Genomic DNA, 20,876 nt, shown 5'->3' on the forward strand with positions numbered 1-20,876 from the left:
TTATTTAGCACTTCACTGTTGAACAGCAAAAACAATACAGCATTGAGGGGGTTTAACCAAGACATATTCTTATGTTAAATTTGAGTACGAACACATTCGATTAGAAGGCAAAGTTTATGTTTTAACTCCCATACAGTGCACTTTCAACAAGGTCTGTCTTGAAATTTTCCAGATTTGTGACATACAGTGGAGATCTAAATTAGAGAACAATCTATAAATACTAGCTGTAGGTATACCGCTGTTCTACTAACATGTTTGACAAAATATCCATTTTCATTTCAACAAAAACTTTTATTTTGTGGAAAACGCAGTGATCAAAATTAGAGAACAGTCACCACTGTAGCATGAAAGAAGATTACAACTAAAATTTTTGGAGGGTCAGGGATCATAAATTAGTAGGAAGTTTAGAGGCCCTTGCTTGACCCTTGAGTGACTTCAGCACATCTGCGGCCGCAGGACATCACTAGTTTTTCTGACAGCGCTGGTGTGATTTTGGTTCATTCTTCTTCCACTCTCTTGCATAGTTTGGTAAATGTAGTGGGTTTCTTAGCCAAAACTTAGTCGCCAAGGATTTTCTTTCAGGTTTAGATCAGGACTCTGACCCGACCATTTCATTATTTCGATGTTCTTAGCTTCGAGGAACTGCTTTACCTGTTTTGCAGTGTGACGGGAGCATTGTCTTGCATATAAATTACAGGCTGATTGGACGATACTTGCAGGGAAGGTCCCACATGTTGCTGAAGGAGATTCTGACCTTCACCTTTCACTGACTTGTTTACGCTCTTGGGCTTCAGTCTTTCCCCAGTTTGATGCCAAACAAAATGTTTCCAATCAGACCTAAATAATTTAAACTTGCTCTCATCACTGAAGTGAACTTTGAACCAGTTATTCTCTGTCCACACAACATGCTCCTTAGCAAAGGCAAGCTTAGCGTTTTGATTCTTTCCGCTGATGAGAGGCTTGGTCACTGCAGAGTTTGCTTTCAGTCCGACTTCTCTTAAACATACCGAGACAGATCCTTACCCTGTTCAGCGTTGAACTAGCAAGCAATTCCAGCTGCAGTGTTGAACCCATTCTTCATTGAGAGCCTCTGCAGTATCCTGTCTTCTCATGCATTCTTAACTTGACGACCAGCCTTTTTAGGGAAATTGAATGAATTAGTGTCATTGTAAACCTGCAATATTTGAGAAATCACAGATTTGGGATTGCATTTTAATATGTATATTTCATAAAATGTTTTTTTGATTTTTTTTTTTTTTTCATGAGTTGAGTTTAAAGTGAGATTCAAACAGAAGACACATTTTATGTGATGCATAAATACATGAGTCTGGAGAGCAGATCTTGCTTTAAATCGTACTACAGATATGCCATGGTAAAAACAGTACAGCTTTGTAGTCTTTATAGCTTGTGGAAAATGTTCTGGCTAATGTAATACATTTTAGAGGGTGTATATTTTTCTTTTTATATTTCAATATTTTTAAATATTTTCTTTTTTTTTTTTTTTTATCTGAATTTTTTTTTGGGATTTCTCTTGCAGCAAAATCGAGACCTGGACATGTTTATTAATGCCTCAAAAAACTTCAACCTCAACATCACATGGGCAACCAGCTTTGCAGGTATGAAGACCTGAGATGTGGTAAACATATTTTAAGCACATCATAAATGTGCTGTGTGTGCAGTTGAATATGTCTTCCTTCCTGTAACTCTGCTTTTCTTCCTTTCTGAGCAGCTGGGACTCAAGCTGGTGAGGAAATCCCTATAGTCTCTCGCAGCAACATAAAGGAATTCAAAGACAGTTTCTCCAACGAGAAGTTCGATTTCCGTAGCAATGCCAACATTACCTTCTACGTGTACGTCAGCAACTTCACCTGGCCAGTCAAAATCCAGGTGAGAGGAGTCTAGACATTATTGAGTCTGGTGACGTACATGAAGAAAAAGATCACGGTTATGTCTGTGAGGCGAGCGAGGGTTGTTATGTTTTGTTTTGCTGTCTTATCCTCTGCTTCCGTCTGTAAATTCACACAGGCCGTGTCCTTTTATTCTTTCTCATATATCTTTGGCCTTTTCTGTCTGGTCTGGAAATGATTTGGCAGAGCTTTCCTTTCCCTCCCTCTTCTCTTCTCCTCTCCTCCTCTTTTCCTTTCCCCCTCCTCTCTTCCTTTGCTTTGGAAAGTGATCTAGCTTACCCTCCTGTGCTAGGACGCTGAAACTCAGAGTTTGGCTTTGATTGTCCGTCCACTATTCTAGAGCACGTTCTGTCCTCAGCTCATGGAGAAAGGGTGAATTTCACACAGGTAACGCCTTATTGTCTGTCTCGTTCGCCTTTTGCTTCTATAACTGACCTTTGGATGCCACGTTTAGTCTAACAGAGCTTGTATGTGCAGATCCGAGCGCGAATGTGGGCGAGAGGGGCGCACTGTGGTAACTCTGGAGGACAGAGGGGCTGTTGTCAGGCGTTTAGAGGAGAACGGTGAGAGGGTATGGGCTGGAGAAGAACGCAGCGCTCGAAACCTGCTCTGTAAACATGGCAGGCTGAGACTGAGAGTGTCAGAAGGAATGTTAAGTTGAAACACATGGCTCTTTGAGAGAGAGAGACTGAGGGAAGAGCCTGAGAGGAATAAGAGAGATCAGAAAGTTCAGAAGAGGCACAATTCCAGCCTTCTGTTTCTGCCTCTTGTTTTCTTTTTGCCTGTGGTCAAAGAGTCTGTGCGGCCTGTGTAGTTTTTGGCCAGTGGAATTGGCGTGTGTATGCGTGTGAATCTAAACAAGAGTATAGTAGGAGCGTTCATGTGTCGTGCTTCTGCCTGCAAATGTTATTTAAAAGAATTTGGTTTAAAAGCTGAATTTTTGCTTCAAGGAAGATAATATAATGTAATTTTTTTGATACCATAGAAATTGCATAATTCTCATCACCAGTGTCAGTATCACAAAAAACTAATACTAGCCTAAATTTAAAACATCAAAAACTAAAGACAAGTAAACATTCAGTAGTTAACTACGAATAAGAAACTAATTATAGGCGATAGGACAAAAAAAACTACAGTAGCACAAATATAAACAAATTAACAAGTATAACAAAATAAGAAATGATGCTTACATTGTGTGAAGTAATCATGTAATGTATAAAAAGACTGCATATTCTTCACTGTGTAAATTAATTGTACAGTTGAAGTCAAACGTTTACATACACCTTGCAGAATCTGCAAAATGTTAATAATTTTATCAAAATAAGAGGTATCATACAAAGTGCTTATTTTTTATACTGACCTGAATTAGATATTTCACATAAAAGACATTTGCATAGTCCACAAAAGAAAATAATAGTTGAATTTATAAAAATGACCCTGTTCAAAAGTTTACTTGATTCTTAACAGTGTTGTTATGTGAATAATCCACAGCTGTTTTTTGTTTAGTGATAGTTGTTCATGAGTCCCTGCTGTTCCTCAGAAAAATCCTTCAGGTCTCACAAATTCTGAGGTTTTTCAGCATTTTTGTCTATTTGAACCCTTTCCAACAATGACTGTATGATTTTGAGATCCATCTTTTCTCAACTGAGAGACTCATGTGCAGAATGTTACAGAATGTTCAAACGCTCACTGATGCTCCTGAAGGAAAAGCGATGTGTTAAGAGCCGAGGGTGTAAACTTTTGAACAGAATGAAGATGTTTACATTTTTCTTATTTTGCCTAAATATCATTTTAGTAATATTCATTTAGTACTGCCCTTCAGAAGCTACAGAAGATAATTGCATGTTTCCCAGAAGACAAAATGAATGAATTGTAGCTAAGATCTACCAGTATATCGCCCACCCCTAAAGGTCACATTTCAACCCCAAATCAAAAAAAAAAAAAAATATATATATATATATATATATGTTGCATAAAGACTTTATATTTTTTTTAAAACACGACAGTAAAGTTCATTTACCTTCTAATTCTTAATAATACCAAAATGGATTCAGATATTTTTACATTATTAATTGGTGTAAATGAATGATTTATGTAAAATTTAATGCAGTACAACAAATGTTCCCACTGTGTCTAAACAGTTTAAATAATTCATTATTCACATTATTTTTTTGGCTTAAAGGAGTAGTTCACTTCCATAACAAACAGGATTCCTCTCTATATAATGGACTTCTATGGTGCCCATGAGTTTGAACTTCCAAAATGCAGTTTTAGTTCCAGCTTCAAAGCCCTCTAAATGATCCCAGCCGAGGAAGAAGGGTCTTATCTAGCAAGACAATCAGTCATTCTCTAAAAAAAAAAAAAGGTAAACAGCGATGTAGGACGATTTTGAAGTTGGAGGACACAATGAGATGGGAGTTTTTCGACAAACCCTAACTGTCTTGAACGGGACTGCACATGGTGCATGATGCATGCGCATGACAGAGCTAGACAAGACGAGCATTTGAGGTTTAAATATAAAAAAAAGTAATTATTTTTAGAACTGAAACTGCATTTTGGAAGTTCAAACTAGCAGGCACCATAGAAGTCTGCTATATGGGGATAATTCCTGAAATGTTTTCCTCAAAAAACATTGTTGTTTTACAACTAAAGAAAGAAAGACATGAACATCTTGGATACCAACTGGGTAAGTACATTATCTTTAAACTTTTGCTCTGGAAGTGAACTACTCCTTTTATTGTCATTGGCTTAATTTTGGGGTGAAACATGACTAAAGCTGTCTGACTTTCACAGATTGTCGAGTTTCCCCACTAGAAGCAGCCTGTTTCTTTACCATAGTAAAATTAATGAATAGTGAATGTATAAATATCCAAACAAAACAAACAAATAACCACATTTAGATCTGGAAAAAAAAGGTGGTTGCACAGACTGCAAAAGATTACATACTTCAACACACTTGAAAGCTCAAATCAGATCTAAAAATTCTGCATATACAGTCGTGGCCAAAAGTTTTGAGAATTACATAAATATTGGAAATTGGAAAAGTTGCTGATTAAGTTTTTATAATAGCAATTTGCTTATACTCCAGAATGTTATGAAGAGTGATCAGATGAATTGCATAGTCCTTCTTTGCCATGAAAATTAACTTAATCCCGAAAAAAACTTTCCACTGCATTTCATTGCTGTCATTAAAGGACCTGCTGAGATCATTTCAGTAATCGTCTTGTTAACTCAGGTGAGAATGTTGACGAGCACAAGGCTGGAGATCATTATGTCAGGCTGATTGGGTTAGAATGGCAGACTTGACATGTTAAAAGGAGGGTGATGCTTGAAATCATTGTTCTTCCATTGTTAACCATGGTGACCTGCAAAGAAACATGTGCAGCCATCATTGTGTTGCATAAAAATGGCTTCACAGGCAAGGATATTGTGGCTACTAAGATTGCACCTAAATCAACAATTTATAGGATCATCAAGAAGGACCTCTTCAAGGAAAGAGGTTCAATTCTTGTTAAGAAGGCTTCAGGGCGTCCAAGAAAGTCCAGCAAGCGCCAGGATCGTCTCCTAAAGAGGTTTCAGCTGCGGGATCGGAGTGCCACCAGTGCAGAGCTTGCTCAGGAATGGCAGCAGGCAGGTGTGAGCGCATCTGCACGCACAGTGAGGCCAAGACTTTTGGAAGTCAAGAAGGGCAGCAAAAAAGCCACTTCTCTCCAAAAAAAAAAAACATCAGGGACAGATTGATCTTCTGCAAAAAGTATGACGAATGGACTGCTGAGGACTGGGGCAAAGTCATATTCTCCGATGAAGCCTCTTTCCGATTGTTTGGGGCATCTGGAAAAAGGCTTGTCCGGAGAAGAAAAGGTGAGCGCTACCATCAGTCCTGTGTCATGCCAACAGTAAAGCATCCTGAGACTATTCATGTGTGGGGATGCTTCTCATCCAAGGGAGTGGGCTCACTCACAATTTTGCCCAAAAACACAGCCATGAATAAAGAATGGTACCAAAACACCCTCCAACAGCAACTTCTTCCAACAATCCAACAACAGTTTGGTGAAGAACAATGCATTTTCCAGCACGATGGAGCACCGTGCCATAAGGCAAAAGTGATAACTAAGTGGCTCGGGGACCAAAACGTTGAAATTTTGGGTCCATGGCCTGGAAACTCCCCAGATCTTAATCCCATTGAGAACTTGTGGTCAATCCTCAAGAGGCGGGTGGACAAACAAAACCCCACTAATTCTGACAAACTCCAAGAAGTGATTATGAAAGAATGGGTTGCTATCAGTCAGGATTTGGCCCAGAAGTTGATTGAGAGCATGCCCAGTCGAATTGCAGAGGTCCTGAAAAAGAAGGGCCAACACTGCAAATACTGACTCTTTTCATAAATGTCATGTAATTGTCGATAAAAGCCTTTGAAACGTATGAAGTGCTTGTAATTATATTTCAGTACATCATAGAAACAACTGAAACAAAGATCTAAAAGCAGTTTAGCAGCAAACTTTGTGAAAACTAATATTTGTGTCATTCTCAAAACTTTTGGCCACGACTGTACATATAAACTCCACACAGACAGCTCCCATACTGCTCTCTATTGGAAATGAATGACTGGTCTGTCATTTGGAGTGAGTGGAAAGCCAGGTTTGGGCATTTTTGACAGGTTTTGTGAGATTCAGCTACTTAAAAAATGACACACTTTAAAATACACTGGACTCGTTCTTTTAAGCCCAGTTTAATGTTCAGAGTCAAGTCATATATTCACAACTCGACTTCATGAGGTGTGTAAACACCGTGGCTGTGTCACGCTTTCAAAACATTGCCCTGTTTGTTTGAGCAGTGCGACGTCAACTTCTATCTCAGAGAGCCGAAGATGGTGCGAGTTTGGGGTGGGAATTGCCTGTTTGTGCAAACAATGGCAGATGGGGCAGAATGTAAAGAGTGTTTGAGACACCGAAAGTCACTCAGAATCCAAATTTGGATTTTTCATGTTTTAGTGGTGCAGTAATGACACACTCTACAGGGCTATGTTCTGTCAGTGTTGATTGCATTACATTTGTCGCTTTGGTTCAATCCTCCTCCACAGATCACACGTAACAAAACCTACTTCATTTACACTTGTTAGCTTACCTTGGTAGGTGTGCCAGAATGTTCTCCTGTTTAGAATGGGCAAGCCACATCATTATCTCTTAAAACATGACTAACAAGCTATATATAGTGTTTACGTCACAAACACCACATGAATGCCCGTGTGAGACACAGGTTGTCATGTGTGAATGACAGTGATAAGTCGGATTGCTATTGTTTCATGTTGAATGTGTGTGGGTATCGGTGCTGTGAGTCAGGCCCCGTTTGTCTTTGAGACTGTGCGCCTGAACATGAGGAGGTTGTGGCGTGTGAGAGAGTCCGTATCAGCGCACAGCATCTGCTCAATGAGAGCTCTGTGTGAATTCACCCTCCATGCTGTGGACGTCTGGCATGCTCTCTTTTACCCTGTTCTTTCCCTCTCCCTCGCTGAAAATCCTGTGCTTATTTTGGAAATGCCTGGAGGAATAGACAGGGAAGAGTGAGCTTGTTTGAAAGCAGGTAAAAGATGGAGAGAAAATGACAGTGTTTTAAAGTGGAACCGTCTCCAGTGTCCCCTAGACTCTGCCCTCCTTACGGTAGACGGGTTTAAGACTGCATCCCTAAACAGAGCGACAGAAATGATGTAATTCTTTCCAGCCGTTGCACTGCTAATTTCAATAGTATGAAATGAAAGGGTCATTTTAAACACTACGTTAGCATAATTGTGGGCTTGTTTCATGTTTCGCACGCCGGGTTAGTAATTACTTCGGGCTAATCAGGTTTTCTTATTTCACGCTGTACGTTTGTGAACCCCGGGTTAACAGTCTCATTTGCATATTTACAAGGTTAATAACACTGATTGGACAAGAATGGCACATAGCGAGCGTGTGACCAGTTTTATTAACAGCTTGACCATCTGGGTAAACGACATGTAAATCTCCTCTTGTCTTATATATCCTGAAAAATGCTAGGAAGAAAAGAAAAACTGAATGAAAATGCAGAGGAGCGTTTGCCATCACTTTTCAATTTTTTTTTTCTCCCTCAGACACTAAACACAATGTGTGAAAGTTACAAGTGCTGTGTGAATATCTAATGAAGCAAGCACTGGAGAAGGTTATGATATTGCCTGTTGTAAACTAACTCCAGCATTGCAGTGTTTTACTACAGTCTATACCAGGGGTTTCAAACTGAAAGTGGGCCGTAAGGGAGTTCTATGGAGTTCATAGTAAAGTTTAGAGCTGGGTTTTTTTTTTAACAGGCCCTCAAGGTCCACTTTCTTGCAGAGTTTAGCTCCAACCCTAATCAAACACACCTGAACTACTGTAGTTAAACAACGTCCCCAGGGGGGTGTTCCATAAAACAGGTTTACCAAGTAAGTCAGGCTTATTTCAGTTAGTCTGACTTATTTTGAGCCAAATCAACTAAAATAAACTAAACAAATCAACTAAAATAAGCCTGGCTTATTTGGTAAATTTGTTTTATGGAACACCCCTCAGGATCACTAGAAAGCAAAGCCAGTAGAAGGCAAGCCTGCAACCAAAAAAAGCTTAAGGCTAACATTTCCGGTTTAGGAAAGCAGACCAGAGGCCGTTTTTTTAATGGATGTCAATGGAGGAGTGGCTCTACTCTGCTAAATAAACAGTTTTTTAGAGGAAACAGCTTATCGTTTAATGAATTGACAGCCTATTGGATAATCTTCAACATGTTATACACAAAACCGTACTTTTGAGTTGAACTATTTTTTAGTTTACACCACAAATGCAGTCACTGACTTTTTGCAGCAGGTGCGATTTAACTTATAGAACCTTCCATTCATTCCTATGGTTTCCATAAACAGCAGTTGAGTGTCACACAACTCTGACTGACTGAAACTCTGACATCAAGGCTGTAATGTAATTGGTTATTAAGGCACAAGTGATCCAAGTTGACCGTTACACTTTCTCTAATAGTATGTAATACAGACTTTCTAGTTTCCCAATAGTAGGACAATCTCTGCTAGAAAGTTATAGTTAGGTGAGTTCGATCAAGGTTGGAGTTGAAGGAAAGTGGCTCTCGAAGGCCAGAATTGAGAAGTAGGGATGCACCGAAATGACAATTCGGGGTTGAAACTGAAAATGCTGGATGCACTTGGCCAAAACCTGAAATCGAAAATTCTTTGTAATAATTATTCATAATTTTATTAAATAGAGTCTTTTTGTAAGACTTTTCAATTCAATAATGAATTTAAAAACACAAGCCAATAAAATAACTACACTTTTATTGAAAGTAACACAATAAAATTGGAGATAAAGTATATTATTATCAAATTATTATTAATTATTAAATATCAGTTTATTATTTTTTATATATTACGGCAGAGTTTGAAACCTGCGCACTGATCACTGCTGGGTGGTGTGCGCACCGTATATTTTCTTATTCAGTCGTTAACCGCAAATGACATTTTTGACGTTCAAAATTTCAGTGCGTCTCTATTGAGAACTCCTGGTTTAGAGAAAAACCTTAACAAAACGAGAAATACTAAATAAGTAACTAATTGGATAAAAAAATAAGTGTATTTTTAAATAAAAAAAATAATTAAATATATTTACATAATTTAAAAAAAATCTATTTTATAATGTTTAAATTATTTTAACTGTAACTGCATACAGTTGAAGTCAAAAGTTTACATACACCTTGCAGAGCCTGCAAAATTGTTATTTTACCAGAATAAGAGGGATCATACAAAATGCATGTTATTTTTTTATTTAGTACTGACCTAAATAAGATACTTCACATAAGACATTTACATATAGTCAAGAAAAAAGTTGTAGTTGAATTCATAAAAATTACCCTATTCAAAAGTTTACATCCACTTGATTCTTAATACTGTATTGACAATTCATGATTCACAGCTTTTTTTTGTTTAGTGATAGTTGTTCATGAGTCCCTCATTTGTCCTGAACAGTTAAACTGTATAAATGTGTCTTTATACATGAAAACATATAGCTGTCTAAATTTTAGGATGGGGTTCCTCTCACAAGGATGATCATATTTGGTGGTCTGTGGCATCTAAAAAATGAAAACCCCCTGCTCTATAGCTTTAAAATTGCAATAGGGCTTTAGCATAACGTAAGATTTAGTAACAGACACTAGTACCCCATGATTAAAAGTGCTGCTAACCCCTTTTGAAAATTATAGGTTTGAAACAAAGTGCTTTACCTGGTTTTAATAAACAGACTAGCTCAGAGTAAATACTAGTGTTAAAAGCCATTGCTCTTTGTCTGTTATTTATCTCACTGTGTTATTGAACGTCCATCATAATCACACAGTTGTGGCAAAATAATATGATTACTTATTTGAATTAGAATACAGGAGTACAGATGCTCTTTTATATTGATCATGTGCTGGGGGAAAGAGAGAGAGATGTAAATCAGCAGGGGGCAGTAGTGGTACAGTCAGAAACGAAACATTTGCTTGTCCTATTTACACGGACTAAAAAACACATGTACACAAAAGCATGTAAATGAATGCTTTTCTCTATTTAACAGCCATTTCTCTTTTCTCCTCAGATCGCTTTCTCTCAACACAGTAACTTCATGGATTTGGTTCAGTTTTTTGTCACGTTCTTCAGGTAAGACACTTGCTTGTACTTGTAACAAGCAAGTGCATGAATCACTCAAGTCTGCAATGAACTCCTAAAGCCATAGATAATCTCAAATACCCATTTTTTTTAATGAAACACATTGGGTTGGAGTGTATTCGGGGTGTGATATGGCTCTAAGCTTTAATTCACCTCTGAAAGACCTGCTGTAATATGTTATTGATTCAGGAAGCAGGTGGCTTAGACCACATATAGCAAATTCACCCCATGTTTTTGTCACATACACACATTCTCACGCCTTCTGCCATGCTTGTTATACCTCTTACTGGTTCCCAAACAGCAAAAGGATGATTAAAATATGATAATCACACAGATGTGGTCATGCATCATGCCTAAGACGGCAAGTGCACACACGTAACATACATACACCCAACTGTGGCTGTGGTCAGCCATGGTTCCTCATCATTAGTTATGTCAGCTCAGCCTTGATAAATTACACCATCTCTTTATAGCTTTGGTATGTGTGCGTTCATGTGCGTTTGTGTGTGTGGGTGAGCGATTCCCAAAACCCAGAGCAAATGTATTTCAGCTCTGCACACACCTGCACTTATAAGGTATAAACATGCACCTACACATTTATGATTTCCTCGCATGCAGCATATGAATGAAAGCTGCATTCATGAGCTTTGGCCCTCTTACCACGAGGATGCCAGCACTCCTGATCTTTAGCACACCTGCAGCTGTGAAACTACCTCTAATCCATTAAATATGAACAGTCCCATGTATGTGCTTGAGATGTGATCTTGGCATCGCTCGTTGGAATGTGGTTGTTTTAGTGTTTTCCATAAAAGAACATCCAAAAATGTTAATGATTGGTCCTCTTCCTTTCCATTTTCTGTTTTGTCTTGTTTGTGTGTAGCTGTTTCCTGTCCTTGCTTCTGGTGGCAGCAGTCGTATGGAAGATAAAACAGAGCTGCTGGGCATCACGGCGCAGAGAGGTCAGTGCTGTAGCATTTCCCTTGTTACCTGTGGAAGTTCATTGACTTGCCCTGCCACATGATGCTCGACACGGCTTTGAACCATCCTATTAATCTCACATCAGCATCTCCGAATGCTATCAGTCAGGCTGGACAGATTCATCTCAGAGGCTGTTTTTGGACAGTTCCTCTATAAGTTGGCCAGTGTACCTTTAGTTTTTTTGTTTTTAAATGGGCATTACTGATATCTTGTGAGCTTTAAATGGTTTTATGCAATTTAGTAAAGTGTTTATAATGGGTTTACAAAATTAGTACTAAGAAACATTATTTTGGTTGTTAAATGGTTGGAGTTACCTTAACTTTTTGGGTTTTACAGTGTATGTTTAATCAAAATTGTCATTTTTATATGTAAATAACATTTAGAAACTGTATTTGAAATGCCGTTGAGGTCAAAAGTTTACGTACACCTTGCAGAACCTGCAAAATGTTAACTATTTGACCAAAATAAGAGGGATCATACAAAATGCATGTTATTTTTTATTTAGTACTGACCTGAATAAGATATTTCACATAAAATACATTTACATATAGTCCACAGGAGAAAATAGTTAAATTTATAAAAATGACCCTGTTCAAAAGTTTACATACACTTGTTTCCTAATACTGTGTTGTTATCTGAATGATCCACAGTTTTTTTTTTTTTTTTAGTTTAGTGATAGTTGTTCATGAGTCCCTTGTTAAACTGACCACTGTTCTTCAGAAAATTCCCACAAATTATTTGGTTTTTCAGCATTTTTGTGTATTTGAACCCTTTCCAACAATGACTGTATGATTTTAAGATCCATCTTTTCACACTGAGGACAATTGAGGGACTCATATGCAACTATTACAGAACCTTTAAACGCTCACTGATGCTCCAGAAGGAAAAACGATGCATTAAGAGCTGGGGGTGAAAACTTTTGAACTGAATGAAGATGTGTACATTTTTCTAATTTTGCCTAAATATAATATCTTCTTCATTTAGTTCTGGCTTTCAGAAGTTAGAGAATATACTTAGTGTTCCAAAAGACAGAATCTGTTATTGTGATCTCCAATTCCAAAATGGTTTTTTTACCCCCAGCTCTTTAATGCATAATTTTTCCTCCTTGAAGCATCAGTGAGCATTTGAACCTTCTGTAATAGTTAGATATATGAAAATCGTTGATCTCATATTGGTGGAAGTTAGAGACTGTAAGTTTTGAATGCTTATCCCTACTAAAAAAAAACAAACAAAAAAAAACAGCTAAAACCAGCCTAGGCTGGTTGGATGGTCTTAGCTGGTTTAAGCTGGAAGTAGCTGGTTTTAGCTGGTCTCCCAGCCTGGCTAGGCTGGTCAGGCTGCTTTTAGCTGGTGGTTTCCCAGCTTGACCAGCTAAAACCAGCCTAACCAGCCTGACCAGCCTGGGCAGGCTGGGAAAGTGTCCAAAACCCCTCTAAAACCAGGCTGGTTGACCAGCTAAAACCAGCCAACCAGACTAGGCTGGTTTTAGCTGTTTTTTTCACCAGGGATATCTTGTAAATGCAAATTTTGTAATTGCTTCGAAACACTCTATCTTATAGATAACCTTAAGGCTAACATATTCATACTAAAAGCCAAAAAACTTTAGTTTTGATTTCATGGGGACTTTAAACTTCTGTTAATATACTTTTAACAGTTTGTTGATTTGTTGATCACCAGTTAAGAAATTGATTTATTACATTGTGATCAGATTTGTTAATAAATAGAAAAAGTACTGGAACATGAACTTTGATTTTACGGCCCCCACAGATACTGAAGGGGTTTGGTTTTGAAAGGTTTCAAGAGGCCATTTCAAACCACGCAGGGGTGTTTATAAGGGCTAATGTGAGTGCCCTTTAAAGGACCCTCTTCACCATCTGGCTTAGTGAAGAGCTCTTATCCAATAAAATGCGGTGACACTTTTTCCTCTCATTCACGCAACAATCAAGCACGCGTTTATGTGCGTACATGCACATCACTTCCTATCTCTGAATCGTCTTGAATGTTAAAGTTTTGCACTCTTCTGACCCTTTAACTTCAAGCATGACTTTTATCTCAATGACAACCAGACAGAGAGGGCTTATTTGGGACTCGTATAATCCACCAAACACATTAAATTGGTCCTACTTTTTTTTCTTATGCTTGCACCTTATGAAGAATTGTGGTAGAATCATAAAAACATCAGAATCATAACTTAATAGTTAAGGATCAGACCTCCTAAACTTGAATATGCATGTTTATTTTTTTTATTTTATTTTTTAAATATAATTTAAATTTACACCATCAGTCAAAAGTGTTTTTTTTTAAAGAAGTCTCTTCTGCTCACCCAGCCTGAATTTATTTAATCTGAAATTTTGAAATATTTTTATTTAAAATAACTATTTTCTATTTGAATATATTTTAAAATGTAATTTATTCCTGTGATTTCAAAGCTGAATTTTTAGCATCATCACTCCAGTCACATGATCCTTCAGTAATCATTCTGTTATTCTGATTTGCTGCTCAAAAAACATCTATTATCATTATTATTATGTTCAAAACAGCTGAGTCGAATGTTTTTTAGGTTTCTTTGATGAACAGCATTTATCTGATATATAAATATTTTGTAATATTATAAATGTCTTTACCATCACTTTTGAACAATTTAAAGCATCCTTGCTAAATAGAAGTAATAATTCTTATAATTTATTTTCCAAAAAATGATACTGACTCCAAGCTTTTAAATGATATAGTGTATAATGTTACCAAAGCTTTTTTATTTCAGATAAATGTTTATCTTTGTATCTTTCTATTCATCAAATAATCCTGAAAAATGTACTCCACTTTTTTAAATATTGATAATAATATATATAAAAAAAATCTTGAACAGCAAATCAGCATATGAGAAGGATTTCTGAAGGATCATGTGACACTAAAATCTGGAGTAATGGTGTTGAAAATGTAGCTTAAAAATATTTTAAATATTGTACTGTTTTTGCTGTACTTTGGATGAAATAAATGCAGGCTTGGTGAGCAGAAGAAACTTCTTTAAAAACATAAAAAGTTCTGTATAAACTTTTGACTAGTAGTATAAATTATTTTAAAAAATAATAAGGAAACATACGCATATTAAAAGCTCAAATATGTTATTTTTTTGTATAAGTTGCGCAGTCTAAAATAGTATTTTTTTTTATTTATCAGTTGATATAGGATATAAAAAAACTCATTTTAATTGTGAATGCTTATTTTCACTATTTCATATTTAAAGTACATTTGCTGTCATTTAACACTAATTATAAATGTATAATTAATTTAGACTATTAATGAAAATAGAATTTTGAGATTTGCCATTTAGTGGCTTGTCTCTATTAAAATTTTAATTGTTGCTTTCTTGTTTTTATTTTCTATTTATTGTTAGTTTATACTTATATATTTAAGATTAAAAATTATATTAAATATGATTGTGAGTGATAAAGCTGCATATAAGTATATGTCCTGTCTTTGAACACCACCGTCCCGTTTGAAGATTTGAAAAACCCTCGGAGGGTCGCTCAGATGTCGAAACTATAATTGCAAATCAGAAGTGACCTTTTCTCAAAGCGCTCTGCGTGGTGTGTATGTGTGTGTGTGTGCAAGTAATTACACAGAATTCCTCCGGAGGTGCTCTGAAAGAGTTTCCAGGTAAATCTTTCAGTGATAAATATCACAAGCCTTGCAGGCAGAGAACGTATTGTGACCCAAAAATCAAAGATGCGGGTTATCAGTTTTTCAGGGACTATCCTCTGTAATTGTTAGATATGCAAATGAGGGCCACTCAGCCGAGATGAGCTGATGCTAACAGACTGCTGATTATTTTCTTTAATCTTGCGAATGTGCGTCAAAGAATATTACAAAGGCATCTCTGTGAAATTTCTATTATTCCCATTTAAAAAAGACTGCATGCTCCTACGTGTTCAGTGGTGAATCCTGGATATGTTACAAAATTACTATTGCATTGGAGAATATTTTTGATTTATGTGTCTGTGCTCATAGAGCATGTTAAAAATCAAAAATGTGCATTTATGATGCAATTCAATTAACTTTACTCTCTTCCTAACACTGAACGCACTAGTTTTCCTCACACAGAAAGGTAACAAGATTTAAGATTTGCGATGAGCATGAGCTCCTCTTCAGTCATCGTCACTGGTCCTCACACACACACACACACACACACACACACACACACACTCTCTAGCTCTCGCACCTTTATTGATGAGGCTGTGAATTAAACTGACAGAGAGTGGCTTGTGAATTAGCCGTAGTGGGAATAGCTGTCGATATTCTCTGTCCATGTGTGTGTGCTATAATGAGGTGGCTTGATAGCTGGTGTCTCGTGTTTGTGTGTGTCCCTTTTGCACTGAGAACAAATACTTGTTACCAAATCTGTCTGTTTTTTTTAAATAGCTATATATAGTTTTGTTAGTCATTTTGTTTGTTATAAGGCGTATATCATGGCAAATCAATTCTTTGGTCTCGTTATCTGACTTGATAGGCATTTTATTATGAAAACCTGCTTGAACTTTCAAAATATCGAAACACTTCTCCTCCTACGCTTAGATTAGAAACCAGAAACATTTAACATGTCAACAAAGCATATAAGGTTAGATATTATTATTCCTAAACACCAGATGAACTGATGCAATGAGTAAAACCTTATATTGTTCCTGTCTGTGTGTAGCACTTCCTGCTCTGCATATCCTTCTAAAGAGTGTCAGATAAACAAGCAGCTAATATTTATTTTTAACAAGGTCCCTGATCATTTCAGTGTGATCTTAACATTTCCGTGCAAATTATTTTGTGAACCTGTCACAATGAAACGCAGACTTTTCAAACAGTCTGTTATTGAAGCATTTTGCAATTAAAACGTATATTGTAGTCAAAATGAAAAGCATAGCTCAAGCGCAGCAAAGTTTATCATGCCTTGTGGGAAGAGGCTGTTTACAAAGTCACATATTTTCACCCAAAAATGAAAGTCTGTCTTTATAGGATAATTTCTCTTCCAGAACAAAAATTCACAGATAATGCACTCACCCCCTTGTCATCCAAGATGTTCATGTCTTTCTTTCTTCAGTCGTAAAGAAATTGTTTTTTGAGGAAAATATTTCAGGATTTTTCTCCATATAGTGGACTTTCTATGGTGCCCCGAGTTTCAACTTCCAAAATGCATTTTAAATGCAGCTTCAAACGATCCCAAATGCAGTTGTAAACGATCCCAGCCGAGGATAAAGGGTCTTATCTAGTGAAACGATTTTTCTATGCTTTTTGACATTAAACGCTCAACTTGTCTTGCTCTGGCTGAACTGTATTTTTCCGGTTCAAGACAGTTCCCATCTAATTTTCTCCCTCAACTTCAAAATCGGCCTACATCGCTGTTTGACCTTTTTTGTTAAGAGTGTTTGACCTCCTTTGCATGTTCACTTTGCAAACACTGGGTCGATACTTCTGCAGCAATGTAGGGTGATTTTGAAATGATTTTTGAAGTTGAGGGAGAAATTAAGATGGGAGTTTTTCGACATACCCTAACTATCTTAAACTGGAAAAAACAGAGTTCAGGCAGAGCAAGACAAGATGAGTGTTTGTGGTTAAAAAGTATATAAATTGTCATTAAAAAAAAAAAAACAACTGATCGTTTTGCTAGATAAGACCCTTCTTCCTCTGCTGGGATCGCTTACAATCGCGTTTTGGATCGTTTGAAGCCGCATTTAAATGAAGTTCAAACTTGGGGCACCATAGAAATCCACTATATGCAAAAAAAAAAAAAAAAAAAAAGAATTTATTTACGACTGAAGAAAAAAAGACATGAACATCTTGGATGACAAGGGGTGAGTACATTTATCTGTACATTTTTTCTCTGGAACTGAACTTCTCCTTTAATTACTCACCCTCATGTCGTTCCAAACCTGTAAGACCTTCATTCATTTTCAGAACACAAATTAAGATATTTTTGATGAAATACAGAAGTTTTATGACCCTGCAAAGACAGCAATGAACCACTTTAAACCACTGATGTCCCATAGACTAGTTTATCAATGTCCTTACTACCTTTCTGGGCCTTGAATGTAGCGGTTGCATTGCTGTCTATGCAGGGTCAGAAAGCTCTCGGATTTCATCAAAAAATATCTCAATTTGTCTTCCAAAAATGAACAAGTTTAAATTCTAAGGGTCAGTGAGAAAGAGAGGAAAACCGAAAACTATAAGTGCTATGTACTAAATTTGCACTCTTTGGTACAAAGCGCCATGTAAGTGGACCTATAGCAGAAAATGTAATGAAATCTATGATATGACCTTTAACAGTTTTCAGGTAGTTTGTCTTGATTTGGGAGAAGACAGAGTTTTGGCGTGTAAGGGTTTAGTAATCAAGTCCTGCTTGTCCTGGAGACAAATGCCATTCATGGTTGGCATGTGATGGTTAATGGTCCTCTTTGTGGTTGTAATGATGATCTGCAGCTGGTCTTTGTAGTGGCAGATGCAGCCAAAATGAGAGAATAATTGATGTTGGCAGAATTAATTTTCGTCGGTATTCTTTCTGAATACTTCTAAGAATTAATTCTGTCAACATCAATTATTCTCTCATTGTAATTTTGATCAGAATTCTTTTGGAATGACTCTTTGCTTGTGGGTTTTTGGATGGTGATTTGAAGAAAGTCAAATCCTTGACCATCTGTAGCTGGTCAAGACTTTAGCCGAGATAGGTACGTTTTTGAGATTTTGGCAGAACATCATCTGCTTTTTCAGCAGAGGAACAGTACACGAAGACAAAAAACTGTCAGAATAGTGAAAATCCAAGGACAGTTGGTAAATGTTATGTTGCACTGTTGCAAGGGAGACCAGGTTGGGTCCAACTGGCCCCAATGTCTTATTTCTTGAAAGAGCCTGGTTGACTTTGTGTTCTGTAATGTTGAAGAAGTCATCCTGACCCTCGCAGTGAAAAGGTTTGAGCAGGAGCTGTACTTCCAGCATGAAAACTGCTGGTTTGGCAGCAGGGGGTCTCTGGCACTTGGAGAGATGTCTTTATATTTTTCATAATGTATGGCAGGGCCTTGCAAACAGTGCAGTCACTTGGTTTCTCTGTGCTGTCCTGTACAAAGCCTCATCTCCTTTTGCAAGACCACTCTCCTCTGCAAAGCAATGTCCTTTGGGTGTTCTCTATAGTTTTATTTAGCTGTGGTTTGAGTTGGGACCCACTTTTCTCACCAGCTCAAGATTGAACTGTCATTGCAGTCAATTCTGTGGAGTCTAAACACTTCTCAGACTGTTCACCGCTGCGCCTAGTGTTTTATTTGTCTTGACACATTTCACGTTTCGCCTGTGTGAGATGATTAAGAGAAGCATTACATGATCAGAGCTCCTCTGGGGCAAACAGGCCCTATCATACTCAAACAGTCATCCTGTATTTTGTTCCGTCTCTTCTTGAGAACATGAACAAAATGAATATGACTATCTGTTTATAATTAGGGACTTTGTGACTCAGGGTTGTATGATTAAATATCCCATGATTACAGCAGACTGTATTAGAAGTGATAACCTGCTAATTCAGATTATTCACAGAGAGGGATTATTCTGGGGGGTTTATTTTTTTGTCTTCATTTTTGTTTTGTTTTCACTTTTAGTTGAAAACGTCAGTTTCAATTTATAATGATGCAATTTTTATATTATTTTAAGTTCATGTTTTTAGTTTTTATTCAGTTTCAGAATTGCTTTTCACTTAACGGATTAGTTCACTCCTGAATTAAAATGTACTGATAATTTACCCCACGTCGCCCAAGATGTTCATGTGTTTTTTTTTCTTCAGTCGAAAAGAAATTAAGGATTTTAAGTAAAACATTCCAGGATTTTTCTCCTTATAGTGGACTTTAATGGGGATCAACAGGTTGAACATGCAAATTGTAGTTTCAAAGCAGCTTCAGAGGGCTATACACAATCCTAGCTGAGGAATAAGGGTCTTACCTAGTAAAAAAAAAAAAAAAAATGTTGCTTTCGAAATTATTCAACCCTCCCCAGAGACTGCAGTACTTTACAAATACTGAAGATGAAGGACTAACAGATTAATGGCATATTAAACGTGATAATGTCAATATATATTGGATGATTTTTAAGTTCTATGTTTTTTTGGGTTTTTTTTAATAGCACAGCTATGTTTAATACTAACAACTATGCTGTTGTTTAGTCACTTATTTGTATGGTGGGGAACAAAATTGTCTTTAAACACAATTAAACCTTTAGAAGCTCTATTAGATAACAGAATTAGCTTGAGCTGTTACACATACATACAGTTCGCCCATGCATGTGCTGAATTTTAAAGTAGCTAATATGACAAAGTCAACAGAGCTCTCACAAAAGAGAATAAATCATTTTATTACTTTAGAAAGTCTATGGCTATATAAATATTTCCAAGACACTAAACGTTTCTAGAGACACAGCTGGCAGCCTTATTCTTTATCTTAAAATGTGTTGTACCAGAAAACCTTTGAGGGTGTTGGAAAAAAAAAAAAGCACAATATCATAAAATGTTTGATCAGAACAACTAAGGAATTGCAATGTACAGCCAAAGACTTTCAAGGTGACCCAATGAAAGGTGGAAAAACATTTCAATGCAGTATATAAAATGAACGCAATACAAGCATGGCTTTTGTGTTAAGGCATCTTGCTGAATGCCACTCTTGACCAAGAAGAATATAAAATGCTGACTTGAGATATCATTTAGATAGACTTGTGGAGTTCTGGAAGAATGTTTTATGGTGTGATGTGACCAAACTGGAAACCTGTGGATCAACAGTATGTCTGGTGCAATAAAGGCTAAGCTTATGAGCAAAAGAACACCATCTCCATAGTCAAATTGGAGGTGGATCAGTCCTGCTTTTGGGGTTGTTTTACTGTAGCAAAGAAGGGAAGTGGACATCATGAATTATTTTAAAGTCCCCCTGAAATCAAAATTAAAGTTTTTTGGCTTTTAGTATGAATATATTAGCCTTAAGGTTATCTATAAGCTAGTGTGCTGCAAAACAAAGACGAAATTCGCGTTTACAAGATATGGGCATTCAAAACTTACAGTCTCGTCACTTCCGCCAATATGAATCAAGGATTTGGATGATATCACCGTGCACTTCAGTTTCTCATCAAACGTTCTGTCCAATCAAATGCTCTCTAGAGTCCGTAATGTCCCGCCCCCTACACAGCGGATCATATGCGCTCATATGTACGGACGGCATGTATTAAATTACACAGCCTCAGCATGATTATGATCACTATTTCGTTTTAGCAAGTTTCATATTGAATCTGTGTGGTAATTTATTAGT

General features: G+C 37.0%; 1 protein-coding gene across 1 annotated transcript in view; it reads left to right on the forward strand.

The window, feature by feature from the left end:
• atrn (attractin) overlaps positions 1-20,876 on the forward strand; it is a 93,838-nt gene that overhangs the window by 46,513 nt on the left and 26,449 nt on the right. The window contains exons 23-26 of the mRNA XM_073834125.1: positions 1,538-1,616; positions 1,730-1,887; positions 10,517-10,578; positions 11,468-11,546. Of these exons, the coding sequence (XP_073690226.1) occupies positions 1,538-1,616; positions 1,730-1,887; positions 10,517-10,578; positions 11,468-11,546 (378 nt within the window). The remainder of the gene's footprint in view (positions 1-1,537; positions 1,617-1,729; positions 1,888-10,516; positions 10,579-11,467; positions 11,547-20,876) is intronic.

The sequence above is a fragment of the Garra rufa genome, chromosome 2 (genome assembly GCF_049309525.1).
Source record: "Garra rufa chromosome 2, GarRuf1.0, whole genome shotgun sequence".
Lineage (NCBI taxonomy): Eukaryota > Metazoa > Chordata > Actinopteri > Cypriniformes > Cyprinidae > Garra > Garra rufa.